At 27.8% G+C, this 19,572-nt stretch overlaps 1 protein-coding gene across 1 annotated transcript in view; it reads right to left on the bottom strand.

The window, feature by feature from the left end:
* Positions 1 to 19,572, bottom strand: part of LOC111625147 — a 138,379-nt gene that overhangs the window by 38,477 nt on the left and 80,330 nt on the right. Inside the window, exon 9 of the mRNA XM_023368192.1 lies at positions 10,590 to 10,817. Coding sequence (XP_023223960.1) covers positions 10,590 to 10,817 — 228 coding nt within the window. The remainder of the gene's footprint in view (positions 1 to 10,589; positions 10,818 to 19,572) is intronic.

Below are 19,572 nucleotides of genomic sequence, written 5' to 3'. Positions count from 1 at the left end.
ACGGATTTTATAAAATAAAAAGCAGTTGAAACTGCATTTTTATGAATAAAAATTTGACAAACTATCATTTTATGACGAGTAAAATATTTTCGTCGCGTTCGCGGCTTTTAAGTAATGCATAAACCTTCGAAACGCGAGGCCCTTCGGACCGCGAGGCATAGGCGGTGGCCCACGTCGTCCATGCCTTACGCCGCCCTTGGTCATAGAAATGATTTAATTTGAATATAAATTATTTATAAATACGTTTGTCAAGTTATATTTTTATTACGACGTAAAATATATTTAAGAGTTTACGACCACTGTGCTGGGTGAGACGTTGTTGAAACAAAAAAAGTTATGCATTCCATCATGTACTGTACATAAACAGTGTCGTAATTCGCCAAGTGCAAATCAGCAAATTCGTAAAATTTTTGTTTATTTTGGACAATCCGGATAATCGAAAATCCGGATAATGGAGGTCCGGATAATGGAGGTTCTACTGTATGTGAAAAATGAAATTCAAAAATTGAAGCATTATAACACTAAAATGTCTGTAATAACAAGAAGCTGGTAATATAAAGAATGAATAAAATTTTGTTGATAATTCAACCTATGCTGCTTGTGTTAACTGAGAAATACAACTCTATTTAATCATAGAATATCAATGAAATAACTGAGTTAAAAAATGTAATTTCTTTTTCTGTAATTTTTGTTATCTCAAATATTATTATTTTAAAATTTAATTCAAAAAATTCAAATTATTATTAAGACACATTTGAATCATATATACAAAATGAATCTTTACCTTGTATTTTTTGGCAACTATATTGTAATATAATATATATGTTATTTATTAAATATAACACATTAAAAGCACTTCGTCTTTAAAAAAAAATTTGAAATCTTTTTGAAAATGTAGACACATTTTAATATGTTTATATTTTAGTTTTAATGTGGAAAAACTGAATTTTATCCATTAATTTATGAATATTTCATAATTAAAAAAAGTTCTCAATTTTCAATAAAATCTGTATAAACAAAAGAACATGAATGAATAAAAATTAATAGGTTTTGATTAAGTGGATGTTTTAACTGAGGCATACAACTTTGAAAAGAATCAAGTTAAATAAAATAACTAAAAGAAAAAATAAATATTATTAATGCCAGAAGTTCTAGTCTTCTAAAATTCTTATCAAAGTAACATATAACTAAGAAAATGTATGTATTGAATGGTTTCTTTAAACATCAGGAAAATTTCAAAAATGCCTTTAAAACTGCACATTTACTTTTGAAAATAATATAAATCACAAATTTTTAAAATAATTGTTATAAAAATATATATAGATTATTAAGAAATAAATGTATAAATGATTTTAATATACTAGTTAGAAAATTAATATAATTCAATTAAAAATTTGAATATGCCATTTGTTAATCTTAAGTTTCTGCAATTATCATTAATTAAAAAAATTGTGGCATAGACAAAACAATGCTCTACCACCACATATCACCAACTACACATAGCACGATGAATAGGAGTAAACTTACATTTTAATAAAGAAGAAACAGCAAAGTTGCCAAAAGAAAAAATAATGTTCATATGAATAAATAAATAAATAAATTAAATATATTTATATTAGGTAATAATATAGATATTTAAAACTTCTGTATCTAAAAATTAATAATGTAGAAGAAATGTATTCTTTTCTCTTTCTTTTTTCTTAATATTCATGAACTATTGAAAAACAACTATTACTATTGCAAAAAAATAAATTAAATAAACAAACAAATAAATTTACACAAATTACCTTTAATTCAGTTTTAATAAACAAAAGATTTGTCTTTCAATTTTTTAAAACTTATTCAGACATATATAAAAAATTGAAAGACAAAAACTTATACACTTTAAATCAATAGTTAAAAGTTTTGTTAATTCTGATTTTTAAACATGCAATAAGAGAATATCTTCAATATACTCTGTAGTTTATATAATAATGTATTTCATTATAAACATATACATATATTAATAATACTTAAATCATAGCTTCTTTTTTAAAATCAAAAAGCATATTAAACTCAATAATTCTGATGCTTATTATTTTTTTACAGGACATTTCTTTGAATGATGACATGATGCACTGAGACATCCAATAAAAAATGCTAAATTTGCACAATCTTTATAGATAGAAATATAGAATAAAAATAAAATCTGAGTATTTTGATTTTTAAAGTTTCAGTCAAAATTATATTGAGATAACTAGTGATCATATAAACATTGATATTTAATTGTCATTATGTAAAAATAATTAATAAATAAAACCATTCTAATAAGACTATTTAAAAACATAAAAATCAGAATGTATAATATACAGTTATTTGTAAAATAATATAAAAAATTATATTAACATTTTAAAATATTAATAGAAGCAAAAAAGAAAAATTAAGAATACCTACATATTTCTGTAGCTTAAGTAAAAAATTAAAATAGAATTATTGACAAAGTATTAAGTTAATACAAAAATAAAATGTAATGATTTTTCCAAATGTAGAACAATAAACAGTCTGTCTATACAATATGTATAGTGTACAGTTTATAAAATATTGACTGAACAAATAGACAAAAACAGGTTGATCTACTACTTTCAAAAAACATCAAATATACTATAAAATAATCAGAAATTATAAAGAAACTCCAAGAATGGGAGAATGTGGCTATAAAATTCACAAAATCATTTTGTTTGTTTATGACTTTTTTGTGTTGTATACTTAAATTGGCATCTACAAGTACATGTTTTGATTACCTAGGTATAAACTGTAAACTCTATACCCAGGTATCTGATGTTTAGCATTACTATCAGAAATAACTGATTTGCAGGTTATTTTAATTAAGAATGTACTCTAATGGCACAGAGCAGCAAGGAGAGTCTCCCTGGTAATTTCTTCAAGATGTTTTAGAAATAGGCAGGATTCCCACAATCCTGAAATTTAGCTCCTGATCTGTGCTTTTTGTTTTGCTAGCTAAGAGTTTTCAAATTCTTCTGATTAAAAGTGGCATTGAACAAAATCCTGGTTCTTTTTCTAGATCTCGGATGAAACATTCAGAGTAATACATATTCAAAAAGAGGTGTAAACATCCTCTAAGATCTTTTTTGTTGAAGGAAATAAGTTATCTTCAGAGGATACTAAAAATAAAACATCAAAGGATGCAGTGATAGAGCAATTACAAGAAAATTTGATGTTTTATCAAACTTTAATATTAAATTCACAAAATCTTCTAATATTGAATAATCCTGAGATTCTTTGAATCGCTCACTCTTCAAGACTATGATCAATGTACAATAAAAACTTTCTACAAAAACGATGCAAGATAAGTTTACTAATATTAATATACAATTATATGTTTTAACAGCTGATAATAAAATTTTAAAACAAGCTAATAAAGGTTTTCAGACAAAAATTATTAAAATTTTCAACTAGAATTGATAATTTATATGATAAGATAAATGATCAGGCTAATGAAAGAAATTATTTTTGATTTGAAATTTTTCATTCTTTGCTTATTTTCAAAAAGAAATACATGAATTTATTATAGATTTATCTTTTAAAGATAAATCTACTCAAACTTTATCTGAAGCATTATAGGAAAAACAGGCAAAGTTTGCTTCAAGGAATGTTTTCTAATGTCATTTTTCTTCTTAATTTATGTAAAAGATTATGGCTCAGAAAACAAATTAATGCCTTTGGTTAAAAAACTAAAATCTGAAGGTTAATAGATTAATATAAGAGCTGATTATTTTATGGATGGAGAAATCACAACAGTTCTCTGTTGTAATTTTTTCAGGTAGATTAATGAATATTCATATTTTTTTAGTTTAAAGTTTCCTCTTAGATGTAAATTACAGGGGGAAATACTAAACATATGGCATAAATATTCAAGACAATTTGTCTGGGATGTGTATACTAAGATCAATGTTTTACAAATTATTGGTTTAGTGGAATCCAAAAGATCTCATCAACTGCTAGATCTCAAGATATTCAGATATTATTTCTGCCTCTGCTGTATGTTCTTCAAATATGACAGATTTAAAGGCAGACTAATTTTACTAATTCTTAAATCTTAGGTAAATACACAATTTTATCTGCAGATCATAGTAATTATGATTAATTTTAAAAATAAAGTTACAAGTAATTGACTAGTTGTAAACTTTATTCCTCCATACTCTCTTATTTTCCTCTGTACACTGAGTTTAATGTTGAGATTTAAAATTTTTGAACTGCATTGATTACTTAAATGAACAATTTGAATATTTGATATCATTTAAATATCTTAACACAAGGATGGAAAACCTTTAGAATTGTTTCTATTATGATGGTAATTTATCAATAAAACATTATCAAGATTCCAAGGATGAAGGGTGACTGAAAAGACACTCCCCTTGCAATTTTTACTAAAATTATTTTACTTCTAATTTCAACTTAGAGATTGGTAGCACTGAACTGTCCTGACACACAGGTTTGTGAAAGATATATTTGATTTTTGAAAGCATTTTGCTGTTCCAACTGAATATTGTTTTGTTTCTTGAACCATGCTATTCCCAGAGCTAGTGTGTGTATGTAATCAAACAATATTTATTTTGCTCATTGATCAAGTTTATATACAATCAATGATTGATTATAAGTATTGGAAGCATTTCATGAGCAATATCTAAATGTTTCACTATGTGTTAGGAGAAAGTGTTAATCATCCATGTTGTTAAGCATTTTCAGAAAACAGGAATTGTCTCTGACAGAAAGTGGAGTGGATGAATATCTATTTTACACAACAATAAAATGAAAAATGCGTGAACCAAAATAATGCTTTTTCCAACAAAAAGTTTATAAAAATTTTCCATTCAGCCTGGATTATCTTATGATAGTATACCAGAAACTAAAAAACTACACTTGCATTGTGATATTTTACCTTAAATGTGGGAAAAGTTTGTGCTTGTATTGATAAAAATAGAGGATATTTTCAATACTTGCTATAATTATGTCCAAGAAACACTTTTTCTTTTTGCAAAAGAATGCACTTTATTCTATTACCAATATTGTTTTCATGTTTCTGCTATCAATGATATTTTTAAAACTTATGCTTTTATGTTGGGGAGACAACTTTTTGATCACTCTGTGTAAGTCCTCAAAGCCACGTCATTGGTGAATTTCCGGAGAAAAATCATTTATTCACATTGAATGGTTCTATTATTACATATTTCTCAGTTTGTTTTATATATTTATCCATATTGGAGAAATCAGTTATTGATCTTCATATTGTATCAATGAGCCTTATAGATTTTGTATTCAACTAAAATGCCAATCGTAAGGGAAACTACTCAGAAAGTTATTGTTTTGAAGTGTAATCCATTGACAACTTTACTATATATATATATGAATAAAATAGGTAACTGGAATTATTTTAAAAATAACTAGTTTGATAATTTTGAATTGTAAGGTTGATTGGTATGGAAAAAAGACAAGACTTGAATTAATACTGCACAAGTGAGAAATTCTATATGGTTTAGTAGTGAATGTTAAAGTGTATGGTTACCATATATCTTGGCAGATAAGATGAGGTATAAATTTTCATCAAAGTTTTATAGTTTTAGCATATATCTGTCCTATAAGATGACCCCCAAACTACCAACGGCCTATGAATTTAGTTTAGTCAGCAATCATCATCTGAATAATAATACTGTATAATGTATATGGAATAATACTGTATATGTATATGTCCTATTTGTAATTTTTCAAATGAACAAATTTTATTTTCTTGCATCTGGCAGCACTGCCCTGATTTGGCATTTGGGTAATGATCTTGACTATTCACAAAAATGTCGTATGGGCTATTCTATTTTGTGCACATACCCTACTCTCTCTACTAGTAAATAATTACGGTTTGTCTATTTTTTATAATGGTTTTAATTTATATAAATTTCAATCAATTTTTTTTTGTATCTGTCCTATAAGATGACCCTGGATTTTCGGGGCCTTTTTTTATGATTCAACTATCGTCTCATCTGCCAAGATATACGGCAAATCTTTTCTTTGTGATTAGAAAAAAATCAAATGATCCTAAAATACTAGATAAATTTATATTTAGAAATGCATGTAAAATTCAAATAACAATTATTTTGAGAATTTAATTTTAACTTTAAAAAACTGTAAAAATAGTTCTCAATTTTGGCAATAATAAGTAAATATCAAAAATCATATAATCTGTGAAAGCATTAGGTTGACAAGAGTTTATGGATGGTATTAGTAAGTTTGATACAAACTGAACTTGATTGGGATCTCTCCTTGAACTATTCTATTAATAATGCATACAATGATGCTAAATTTTTGATAGATGAATTTAATATGGCAATTTCTTAGACCTGTGATGGATCATTACTAGGTTTTCATAAACTCTCCCAGAATATCTGAAAAATATTCTTGTTACTAAACAAATCTTTTTACATTAATTTATAATGCTATATAGTTGACAGAACATATTCCAAAGAAATGAAATTTCATAATATACTCAATGTTATATATATAAAAAAGATAGGAACAATCCTCTTAAATTACTGTTCTATTGCTCTTTTGTATATGTTTAGGAAGATTTTTTGTCAATAAATAACTAAAAAAATAGACTATTAAAATGGATGAATGATGATAATTTACCAGAATAGAGAAACATTATATGCTATTTGTTAACTAATTTAATACAACATACCTTATTGTTTACAAAATCTTGTCTTTTAACCTTTCTTGTGAATTTATCAAAAGCATATGACTGTTAATGTTGAAAAATTAATTACCTTATTGAGACAAATGGGTTTACCAGCCAAGGTGTTTGGAATTATTCAGAAATTATAGGTTTAAATTACACTAGGTTTGAAGCAGTTATACAACATTGCAGAAGTAATAATTCATTTAGTTTTTCTGGAGGCTTGCTTCAGAGTCCATACTGGTTTATATTATACATTTCTGAGCTATATAAATGCTTTTCAGATATGGAATTGAATTGTATTAATATTGGTATCTTCACTGTGAGTGAAGATACCAATATTTGTTTTATGCAGGTGATTTAATATCATTATCTAAGACTAAAATAAATTTATGGAAGAAGTTTATTACATTTTCTGAGTATTATAGAAAGAAACATCTTAGACTGAATATTGATAAGTCAAAAATAATGGTTTTCTGTCAACATAATCTTCTCTGAAGGACAGACAAATGGCATGTTTGTATAGTGTATGACTGAATATTAAAAAAAAAAAAAAAAAACTAACTATTCTAATAAAATACATTTAGGAAAAACTAGTTTTATTCTAAATATACTTTGTTCTTCTTGCATTTCCTAATGAAGACATGTTGAAAATTTTTGTTTATGAAAGAAGATTGCTATTTAACACCTAAAAAACTTATTTTTTCTAAGTATTAACTTTATCATAATGTACACCAATTCGATACTACATTGTAATAATTCCTTATTCATAGTTTTTTCATAATTACATTCTATTTGAGATTTTTTAATAAATATATTTCATTAAAAAACANCAGTTGTTCCCATCCAAAAGAACTGATTAGACCTTGTGTTTGTGCAGAAACATGTGGCCTTGTATTGTCATGGAGCAACATCATACAGGAAGACAGTAGACCATGCCACTTGTTTTGTATGGCATATTGGAATTTTCTCAAGGTCACACAATATACATCAGAATTGATTGTAGGGCCTCTCGGCACAAAATCCTTTTCTTGTCCCAAAAGACAGTTGCCATAATTTTCTGTGCTGAAATGGACTGTTTGGCTTTTACTTTGGTTGCCGAAGATGTGTGTCCCATTCCATTCAGGAGTCATGTGAGACACCCAAGTCTCATCTCCTGTAATGATGTGGGGTCCAACAATTTATCTCCTTCTTGATCATATCGAGTAAAAAACGATAAAGCACTGCCCAATCTTTTTGTTTTGTGATTGTCAGAAAGCAGTCTTGGAACCCACCGATAACACAATTTTCAATAATTCAGATTCTCCAAAACAATGGTATACAAAACTGACCTTGAAACCTGTGGAAATTCAATTCGTAACATTGAAATTGTGAATCATCGGTCCTCTCAAATTTTGTTATCCACATCACAAACCAAATTTTTCTAAATGTTTATTAAAATACACATTTCTAATTATAAAAAAATATTAAAATTATTAATTGACTAATTTAAGAATTTCTAAACAGAATCTGCAAAAGAAATCAGAGGTCAGCCAGGGCATGGCTCATCATGCACATTAACCTGCCCGTCCTTGAACATTCTCACCCACTTTCTAACTTTACTGTCACTCGTAGCATTAGCACCGTAAACTTCACAAATCTGATGGCAAATTTCCGCTGCTGTCAAGTTTCTTGCACTCAAGAATCAAACAACAGATCTTATCTCACAGTCAGTGGGCAACTCAGTTTTCTTAAACATTATAAACTTTTACAGCTCAGCATAAACGGATGATAAGGCTGCAAATGGTGTCTAAATGTGTGCAAAGCATGTTCGGAGCAGACGCACCTATGCACTGCCGTGATCGCACGTCATTCTCACTCTCATTCACAAATGGACCTTATTTAAAAAATAGCCCTCATACATGATCGCATGATAAGGCAATAATTTTCTGCAGCAGTTTTTTAAGGGCCTGTGATAAACAGAAAAATTTGTTTTTAACCAAAATTTTTACACAATTAGATGGATAGCACATAGCATGGGATATCATGGAAGCATAGCTAAGTAAGTTAATTTGGTTAAAAATATCAACAAAAAACTAGTAGATGCAGAAAATTGCTGCTATTACATATAAGCATGGATTAATATTCATGATTGTTATTTAAATAGTCATCATCTCATTCAGTAAAAGTTTAGAAAATTTCTTTTTTAACCTAAAATTTAATAACTGATATATATAAAACTATCAAAGTTCAATGCCTCCTCTGCTAGTTTTTTTAATATTATTCTTTAATCAAAAATAAAAATTCCCAAATGGAAGAAACCTAAATCATAATGAGAACAATCTTTTAGATCTACATAATCTTTACAAATATTTCAAAACTAGAAACAGAATTAATAAACAAAACCACCATAAAATTCCAGGAAAGTTCGATTTAATGTAACTAATGTTTACATGTTTACAACCACATTTTAATGGTCATCTTCAGATAGAGCTTTAGAATGACTAAATAGAACCTGAATAGCTGTACTGTACATGAAGATGACCATTAAAATATGCTCAAAAATGTTAATTCTATTGAATTGAATTTTCCTGAAATCTCATCACGGTTCTGTTTATTAAAATACACATTTCTAATTATATNTAATAATTAAAATATGAAGTCTGTCTGGAAAGTTCACAAACATTTTAAATTCAGAATAATAATGGTAACCAATAATTGAATCTAAATGCAGCTTGCACGGTCCTCTAGGAGCAAGTTTTGTTTACTATCTGCCAAAAATTATTTGTTCTATCTTCATCGTGTAAATGTGTTTCCCCCCCAGGCAAAAATGAGTGAGTCAGAGGAGCAGTAAATTTGTGCTAAACCTGGAAAATCTTTTACTGAGACAGATGATGTTAAATGCAGCATTTGGGAAGTCCCCTTTCAGGAGGACTGCAATGCATAAGTGGTGAAAATTTTTTAAAGAAGACCATACTTCTGTTATAGATGATGACTATTGAAGAAGACCAACATCAAAAATTGATTCAACTGTGAAGAAAGTTAATGAAATGATTCATTCCAAGTATTGTCTGATAGTTCTTGAAGTTAACATCTCAAAAACTGTGTGTCATGAGATTCTCATATTTTAAGAATCACACTGCCTCATGATAAAATCTATGCCATGGCTGTTGTCAGAGAATCAAAAACAGACATGACTGCAAGTGAAAAGCTTCTGGGATGAGATAGATCTAATGAAAATTTTCTGAAAAACATTATCACTGAGGATGAAACATAGCTCTACAGGTAGAATGTGAAAACAAAATGTCAATCATCATCATAAAGAAAACCTTTACTATGATCCAAAAAGGCATGACAAATTCGGTGTAATGTGAAGAGCTTGCTCACTGTTCTTTTCTGTTCTTTCTCACTGTTTCAATTCTAAAGGTATCATTCACCACAAATTTCTTCCAAAGGAAAAACCATCAACAAGGAATACTATCTGCAGGTGATGAAATGTCTTTGTAAAGCAATGTGGAAGAAAGACCAATTTCTCAGAGATAACAGCATTGGATACTCCACTATGATAATGTATCCCATGTAACCCATATATCACTGCTGATAAGAGTTTTTGGCCAAGAACTCAATGCCACTTGTTCCCTAACCTGATATTCGCCAGATTTATCTCTGGCAAACATCTTTTTATTTCTCAAATTAAAATCTGCTCTCAAAGGTTGTCATTTTGAATCCATTGGTGCCATTAAAGAAACATCACTAATAGAGCTGCACAGCATCCCAAAAGAAGCACTTCTTTCACAGCAGAAATGCTGGATTCAATGCATAAACTCAGGAGGGAACTATTTTAAAGATGACAAAACCAACTAGCTTCTAAATATGTGCAAACAACTTCTATTTGCAAATTCTGAAAACTTTCTGGAAAGACCTTCTATACTCAAATTCATAATTTTAAATAATTTAAATAAAATATATAGAAAATAAATTAGTGAACCTTTTTCTCCAACAAATGGCAAGGACCAAGTAAAAACATCCATAAAGTTTGGCAACCAATATGGATGAGGTGAACAATTAAATTGACGGATATTCATCACATTATTTTCATATTTTAAGACTGCAGCTGTAAAAGATAAAAAAAAAACTTTTTAGAAAAAGAAATACAATTTGAAATGTTTAAAATAAAATTAATCATAAACCACAATTTTGAAATGTTTCATTTCAAAAGAATGTAAGGTGATATTTAAATAATTAAACATAGTATATAATTACAAAATTCACAAAAGCAAAAATTCTAAATTCATAAAAAATGTGTTAAGTACGAAAAAAAAATATTTGATGGCATAATTATATAATGAAAAGTATACACTGATTATAATTAAACAGATGATGTTCAGAGCTCCAAGTAGAAAGATTTATTGAACAAAATGCAACCAAATTTGTTGCACATAAATTTTCTGACCATGATAATTTAATTTCATAAAAAAGTTTAGTTTGAAATATGCCAATAGGGAAAAATTTAGCACTGATATTGCTGCAATTTGTATATTATGTAAGTTGTGAAACAACTTTACAATTGGACTGTTTGTATTGATTAAGCATCACAAAGGTGGTAGCCAAAGAGAAGATGCCTCCTGGAAGATATTTTTTATGGAAAACTGGTCCCTATTTAACAGTGGTAACTAAGATTTTGCTCTGGGGCCCTAGTGTGAAAAATTCTGCACTGAATATTGCAGTTTTACTCCTACAGGATATCTCATGAATTGCTTTCTGGTGATTATGCTCAGCAGAAACCATTTGCAATGTCATTCCTAGATCAGATAATAATTGACAATTCATAGCACTGGCAACTTCTGTGGATGAATGAAGCCCATTTTTGCTTGAATGGTGTGGTGAATATTCAAACCTGCACTGTTTGGTCTGGAGAAAACCTACATAATTATCAACAAATTCCCTTGCATCAACCAAAATTTAGTGTGATGCAGATTCACAGTATCTGGGCCAGTGACATGTTCTTTTAATGCCACTAGGTATAGAGATATGATGCAAAACTGTCATCCTTGCATTTGATAACAAAATTGTTTGGAGACCATAATCTTTATGCAAGATAACATCCCTCATGTCAATGCCAATGTGCAAAGCTCATTTTGTCAGCACTTCACAAATGAAAGCAATTAGCTGATCATTTACAATGGCATGGCCACCATAATCACCAGACTTGACTGATCCCTTGTAATTTTTGGTTACAGGAATAAATACTTGAAGAGCCTTGTTTATCAGAACACTGTCCTAACTCAGCTGTTAAAACTGAAAGAATATCCCTACATGTGAAATAATACATCTATGATGCAGACAAAATTTTTCATGTTTTCTAAATGCAGTCTTAGTGACTTTAGACAAAGGAAAAGGATTTTGAGAAATTTGTAATTGTAATTTAAAATTTGTGTAAAACTCTACATTGCATAAACTGCATGCCCTTTCAAAGTGCCTTACCAACACAGACAATCTGTAAATAATCTAAAATACAGTAATGATAAAAATAAGATCAACTCCTTATGAAGATTGAAATACTCCCAATATGATATGATTCTTGATTCCTTTGAACATGGCCAATTGTTAGTAATTTCAAAATCTTTGAATTAATAGAATATCAATTAAATTACACATCTATAAGAACTTTCTGGATTCATCACTGAAACAAACTTTCTACATATCAACAATGAAAAAGGTAAGTCTTATCATATCAAGACTTTCTTTTGATTGAGGCACTAGGGTCAAATGATATTAATCATTGTTGATTATCTAAGCTAAAACATCTTAAACTAAGTTTTAAAGCATTTTTTACGCAAAGACTGGCTTGAAAATGTTTATTGGAGGTTCATCAAATGTAAAACACACCCCCTACATTTCACTCACAAGTATAAATAAATGAATCTGTTGCCACTATTGTCTTTTGCAGCTGCCAAACATGTAAACAACAAGACATCTGTTTTATGAAATCAAGACAACTTTCTAATGTAACAAACTGTAAAATGATGCTAGAGTATTTTTTTTTTCATGATAAGAAAAAACTGTCACACATTTTATGCAGCAGCTTATAGTTCACATAACTAAAGTCAGAAAATCTTTAGCACAATCTGGAGATCATTGGTAAAAACTAAAATACTTAATTACTCAAATTAAAACCAGGTGCTTTTTGTAAGTTTTAGATAATTAATTAATTAATTAACTTCAGGTTACTAGTCTGTTAAGACATATACAAAAGGAAACAAAATACAGCAAAAACAATATACACAATTAAGTTATATATATTATTCAAATTCATAAAATTAACCTCATTAATTGCAGATATATCTTGATCAATCTGGTGAGTAAATATATTTTAAAATTATACTTGTAAAGTATCAACAGTTCTATTTTTGAAAGTTCCAGATTCTTTATGGCTTTGATCATCTCAATCCTTTGAAATCTTTGGAACTACATTAAATTGTTCAACTCAGAAGTCTAGATTGTAGCTTTCCTTATATAAATTTAAAATTATTTTTGTTCCTTTCTGGTCAGCCTCACTCAAATATTCTGAATTTTACTGATAAATGGTAAGGTCATGAAACTAAACAGCTTTTTCTATTAAATATAACATTTATGCTGATGTATATAATCTGCCAACATTGTGTTTATGCTTCTTAACTAAATATCCATCTTATGTTCCTTTAGTTTCTATTTCAGAAAATGCATTAAACTATTCATATAGAAATTTAACTTATTGTTTCTAAGAAACTGAAAAACTTACTTTACATATTTATTGTTGAAATCTTCTCTTATTATTTGTCTGGTTCTAGTAGGCAAATATCTCTTTGCCAGTTACTGTAATTTAATTGCTAATCAATTAGGAATTTTTATGGAAGAGCACACTATATTTCAATGAGATATTTTACATACTTGTCTTATTACTCAAAAAGTTATAATTTATGTAACTAATATTTCATTAATATTTGTTTTCATTTCTCATAATCTCATTAATATTTGAGTTCCATTACTAAAATTTGACAAACATATTTTGAATTAATGTAACATTCATATCAATTCAATTTGTATTCTGAATGTCAAATAAAATTAGATATAATTCTTTGGATTAAAAATTAACTTCTGAATTTTACACATTAGTTTGTTTGCTAACATTGATAAATAAATTTAAAGCATACAAAACTAAAGTTTATGTACTTTAATTAAAGTAGTTTTGAATTTCTATGTATGATGATTAGTTTTCTTTTATTAAATATAAAATATATTTGAAAGAAATGATAAGCTATAATTACATTAAATTCACTTAAGGAGAGAGAAAAATTATTTATGACAACTTATATATTAGTAATTAAAAAAATTATTCATTAAATTAAAAACAACTTCAAAATTTGCATGTTACAATTCTTATCAAAAGCAAAATACAGTGGAACCTCTATATTCGTCATTAATTAATCTGTTACTAAGGACCTAACAAATATGGAATATGACAAATATAGAAACAATTTTTCTCATAATAAATAATTGATATTCAATTAATCCATTCCCATCCTGAAAAAAAAAGCACAAGAATAAAAATTATGCTGTTTGTAAAACTTTATCTTTATTGTACTAAATAAATACAGTACAGTGATAGAAGGGGAAGAACAGTATTATTGTTTAGAAGACATATCAATTAAAACATTAGGTAATTCCAATTATGATCGTGAGATTTGTTTTGCTGATGATTCAGTAGCACTCGATTTAATAAAGAACTTGTCCAGTGTTGTGTGTTTTTGTCTGCTTTTTAAAACTTTTCTGAAGTAGGCAATTACATTATCATTGAATGTATTTGTATTTTGGTTGACTATAGCAACATTTGGGTGCCACTTTGGAGTGATTGGAATGTGGTTTCTTGCATTGATTATTTTTCAATAACTCAACAATACACACAACGACCGCACAAAGCAGACTGATTAAATACAGTAACTACAGCTAGCTAACATGGCTAGCTAATGGGTGCAGGTGTGCGATTGTAGTGCCACTTCCAGTGTTTGGAATGACGACAAATACAGAAAATACTGACAAGTATGGAAAAATAAAAAAAGTCATCAAAATGTGATGAATATCGAATATTACGAATATAGAGGTTTCACTGTAAATAAAATTAAACAATCTATTAGCAGATAATTAGTAATAAAAAAAATTTGAAATTTTATAATGAAAATATTCAAATTTATAGATTAATCTATAACCAATACTAACTGGCTAATATTTAAACAGATAAAAATAATTCTGATAAATGACAATGATTGACTTCATATGTTACAAACCATCATAGAAAAATTGATATACAGAAAGTCCCTAATTCCAAATTCTTCATATATCAAAAAATCTTCCTATATTGAACAACTGACAATCCCTGGTAAATGCAGTTTACAAACAAATGAAATTTATTAAGCCACATAACAAATAAATTTCAAAATCTAATAACATTTTCTTTATTTTGAATTCCTACCATTCACATACAGCAGTTTATATCAAAAATATCCACTTGAGCTAGGTTGAAGACATTACTCCAATTACTTTATTTATATCCAGAATTTTAAATTCCTCAGACAAGTTATAATCTTCCAACAATTATGGATTGTTTTGAACAGACACAGATCTACAGAGCAAGTTTCCAGATCCTGCAATTTCTTGCAAATTGAGTTAATTTTGAAGAAAATTTGTGGCAGTTTTTATGTTAATGTCCCAACTTTTTGTTTATTAAAAACATTTTATTTCCAATCTACAGATTTTTGACATTGAAGGCAAAAATTTTATACTTAGTTTTCTTTTGCAACTTTTAGATTAGCATTTGTATGAGTCTCAGTTGGTTTATGGCAATACTACTATGAGTACAACAGCCAGTGGCACAATTATAAACAGTTTATAACAGATATGCAAAGAAATTAAATAAGTGTCATATATCTCAGTTTTTTGCATGCTTTATTAAGAAAATTTATTTCTAAATGCATTATTTTACCGATCACCTTTTATTATTCTCCATATATAGAATTCTCCTTATATCAAACACTCAAAATATTGATCCCCAAATTTATTAGAAAATTTCCTGTAATTTGTTACAAAATTTTGCTTTGTATCCATAGACTCATCTGAACTTTCAAAAATACATCTTTTACATCACTTAAGCTGTCTATTTGGAATAAAATATTTTGAAATCAGGAAACACTTGTTATTAGAGCATTTGTGCAGTTTGTTAATTCAAAAATGTAGAATTTATAAAAATAGAATAGAATATTTTCTTTAATAAAAATCAAAAACAGTATACAAATAACTTTAGGAACCAGAGACAAATTTTTAATGAGATAAATATTTTTGGTAAGTTTATTCCAGTTTCAGATCATTACAAAATTACTTTAATAAACTGACTTTTCTGTGTTCAAAAATAGAACAAATAACATATATTAAATACATTGAATTTAAATGACAAAAAAAAAAGTTCTGTTGTGGAAAATATGTTCAAAAATTCTAAAAAGTAAAATAAAACAAAACAAAATACATAGGTAAATAAAATACATACAAATAATAATATTTAAAACATCATTCAGTATTGCTATGAAGTAAAGCTTTCCATGTTCTCAGAATTACATTAACATTCTTGAAATTAATTGCCTGCTCCAGGCCTGTGCCAGGTTTCTGCATATTTTATTTGTTTCTTCTGCACCCCTTTAGAACCAATAGAGCCATTACATTCTCCAAAAGTATATAAAATCCCCATAACAAACATCAGAAGAGTAAATGATTTATGATTTATGTTAAGTTGGAGCTAACTTGAAGTCTTTAGCAGCAAGAATCAAGGAATATAAAAATGACATCAGTAAATCCAACTATATAGCAAGGCATTAGTGACTTATATACTGGCTGACCCCCCCAATCAGTTTCTGTTCTATGGAATCACGCTAAAATAACACAAAGGATGCAGAAGAAACAACATATAAAATATGTAGAAACCTGACACATTTACAAGGCTACACCAAAGGAGCAGGAAATTAATTTCAAGGACATTAATGTAATTCTGGGAGCATGGAAGGCTTTGCTGCAAAGTACAACTCAATGAAATTTTAAATGTTATTTTTATATATTTATTTCTAAAAAGTAAGTATTTGTAAATAAAAAAATACATAATTTGCAATACTGAAATTCAATTTTACACTCATTTTTAGTACCCAAATCCACAGATCTACACCAATTCTTTTCTCTTCAATATCGACTAAATCAGTGTTTTTCAACCTTCTTGAATATGCGACCCCTTTACAAGTAAAAAAATTTTGCCGACCCCCAGGCCATATTAAAACTATATCAATGATTTTAAAAACTACGTATTTAATTTTCTTTTTGTTGAGACCTAAATATCGATCGAAAAACCAATTGTACTGTAAAGTAAACAGGCCCAGCCTTCTCAACGAAATTGTAGGTTTTTTTATTGTAGTGTAGGACCTACAAACACTTGTCTTTTTTTTTACCTGCGACCCCCCCCGTTTAAGGCTTTGCGACCCCTCCGGGGGTCGCGACCCACAGGTTGAAAAACACTGGACTAAATCATCTTCAGACATTAGAATCATTCCACTATATTAAGAGGCAGAATCTTAGACTTCAAGTGATAAAAGTAATGATGCTTTGTTCTATCTCAGGTTGATGTCCAATGCTTCTCTTGATAGTGTCAATAGTCTTAAATAGCTACTAAGTTGACCCATTTGTGCTCATAATGGTTGTTCAAAAATGCTTGAGAAAAACTATTATTAAAGTGAATGCCAATAAAAAAAATTTTTCTTATTGTTACATCACAAAATTGTATAACAGTTATGTGCATGAAATTGCTGCAATTATCAAAATTAATAAATTAGCAGAAAAAAAAAATGATTCAAACTTCTGTAAAATCATTTTTTCTGTTTAATAATTGTTTTAATGTTAACTTAAAAAGTATCATTAATTTATTTAATAATTTGAGTTAAAATAATGCATAAAATAATGCAAAAAATGTAATCTTAATACTAACCATTTATATTATACATTACTAACTGTACATCAAATGTAATAATTTTGATATTCCGTAAGTTTTCATTAATATTATATTTGACATAACAATAAATAAAATGAAATAGTCATAAAGCTTTGAGAACACTTTTCTTAAAGAAAGAAAAACAAAATATTAAATGCCATTTATCTAATATTCATTTTTTTTTTTAAATTGTAAATCTCATTCTTAGTTTCAAAAAGACCATATTGAAAGCTAATTTCAAAATGAACAATGAAAATTATGTTAAAAATTAAAATTGCTTCTTAATTTATTTATTGTGTAAAATAACTATATTTTATTATATTAAAAATTATTTATAAATACACTACAACCCAAACAAGTATAGTGACTTAAAGACATTATTTTAAAAAGTTCAAATTGAACAATAAAAATTAAAAAAAATTTTTAATCAAACCTAACAGTTATCATGATGGTAACAGATTTTATACATCAATTTTTCCAATAATGTTTACTGAATTTTGATATTCATAAATATTGTTCCTCTGTGCTTTGACTGGTGATATATTTTAAATATCTCACTTTATTTTAAATTCAATATGTTTTCTGTTAATTTTTTCCATGTATGAATTACCTGGTCTAGTTCCTGATTGATGATCTTGTGTGATTTTTCTTATTCTTGCTTCAAAATAATATATTTCTTTCATTTTTGGTCAATCAAATCCAAACATATCCCTGGTTTGTTTATCACTCCAATGTTGGGCTTATCATTCCTACTGTTTGGAAATACACTCTTCTTTTTCTTTATAACTACTTTCACTTCTTGTTTTTGTTTGTTTTTAAATAAATTTTAACTTGGTTGCTCATGCTGATTCCTGTAATAGAATAATATTTCTTGTTATCAGTATGTGATGCATCTGTATTATTCTTATTCCAAATAACTAGGAATGACAATCCCAATATGGAAGTAATTAATAAACCAGGGATCTATTGTGTGAATTTCAACTTTATCTAATGTAAATAATTTGGAAAACAAAATGTACTAAAGAAATAAAACATTTATAGTAAAAGTTTAATGTAATTTTATGAAAGAAAAAAATTCATCAAAACAATTATATGTCTTTTTAAAAAATTTTTAAATAACTATTCTACAAATTAAGTAAATTCAAAAATGATGCTTTAATGGAGGCAATAAATATCAAAAACTAATTTTAAAAAAAGCATTCGTTTACTATTGAGATACTGGTTTAGTTTAATTTAATTAATTTAGCAATACTTAAAATTAACCTTCACAGAAAAGTATGCAGACTGACAGATTTTTTGTTGCCAATGAAAAAAAAAATCTATAACAAGTGAAAAATTAAATCTGATCAAAAATTATGAACATAATGAATAGACTACAGGAATTTCTGAACTGATGCTAATGAACAAACAATATGAAAGCAAGCTGAAAAAATTAATGATGATTATAAGATTCTAAAATTGCAAAGAGAATAATATATAATAGGATCATATAGACAGGGGTGCACAACCTGCGGCCCGCGGGCCACATACGGCCCCTTATCAATGTTTATGCGGCCCGCGGACGGTACAGGCCAAATCCCTTCTTTCGAAGTTTCTAAAGGCTGGTATACGCGGTAAGGAAATCCTCAAAGGATGTGCTTAACAGACGAAAAAAACTCGAATATAACTGGCTGGATCGAACATAGTAATTTACAAAACTTATTAAAATATCTCCCAACGTATAAAGAATTATTTTTATTTAAAAATGGATAGATAGAAAAAAAAATCACGGTTAATCCTCAAAGGATTTCCTTACCGTGTATACCAGCCTTTA

The sequence above is a fragment of the Centruroides sculpturatus genome, unplaced genomic scaffold (assembly GCF_000671375.1).
Source record: "Centruroides sculpturatus isolate CEXI.00-Female unplaced genomic scaffold, Cexi_2.0 scaffold384, whole genome shotgun sequence".
NCBI lineage: Eukaryota > Metazoa > Arthropoda > Arachnida > Scorpiones > Buthidae > Centruroides > Centruroides sculpturatus.
Note: the sequence above shows the minus strand (reverse complement) of the source record. Positions and strands in the feature narration are given on the sequence as shown.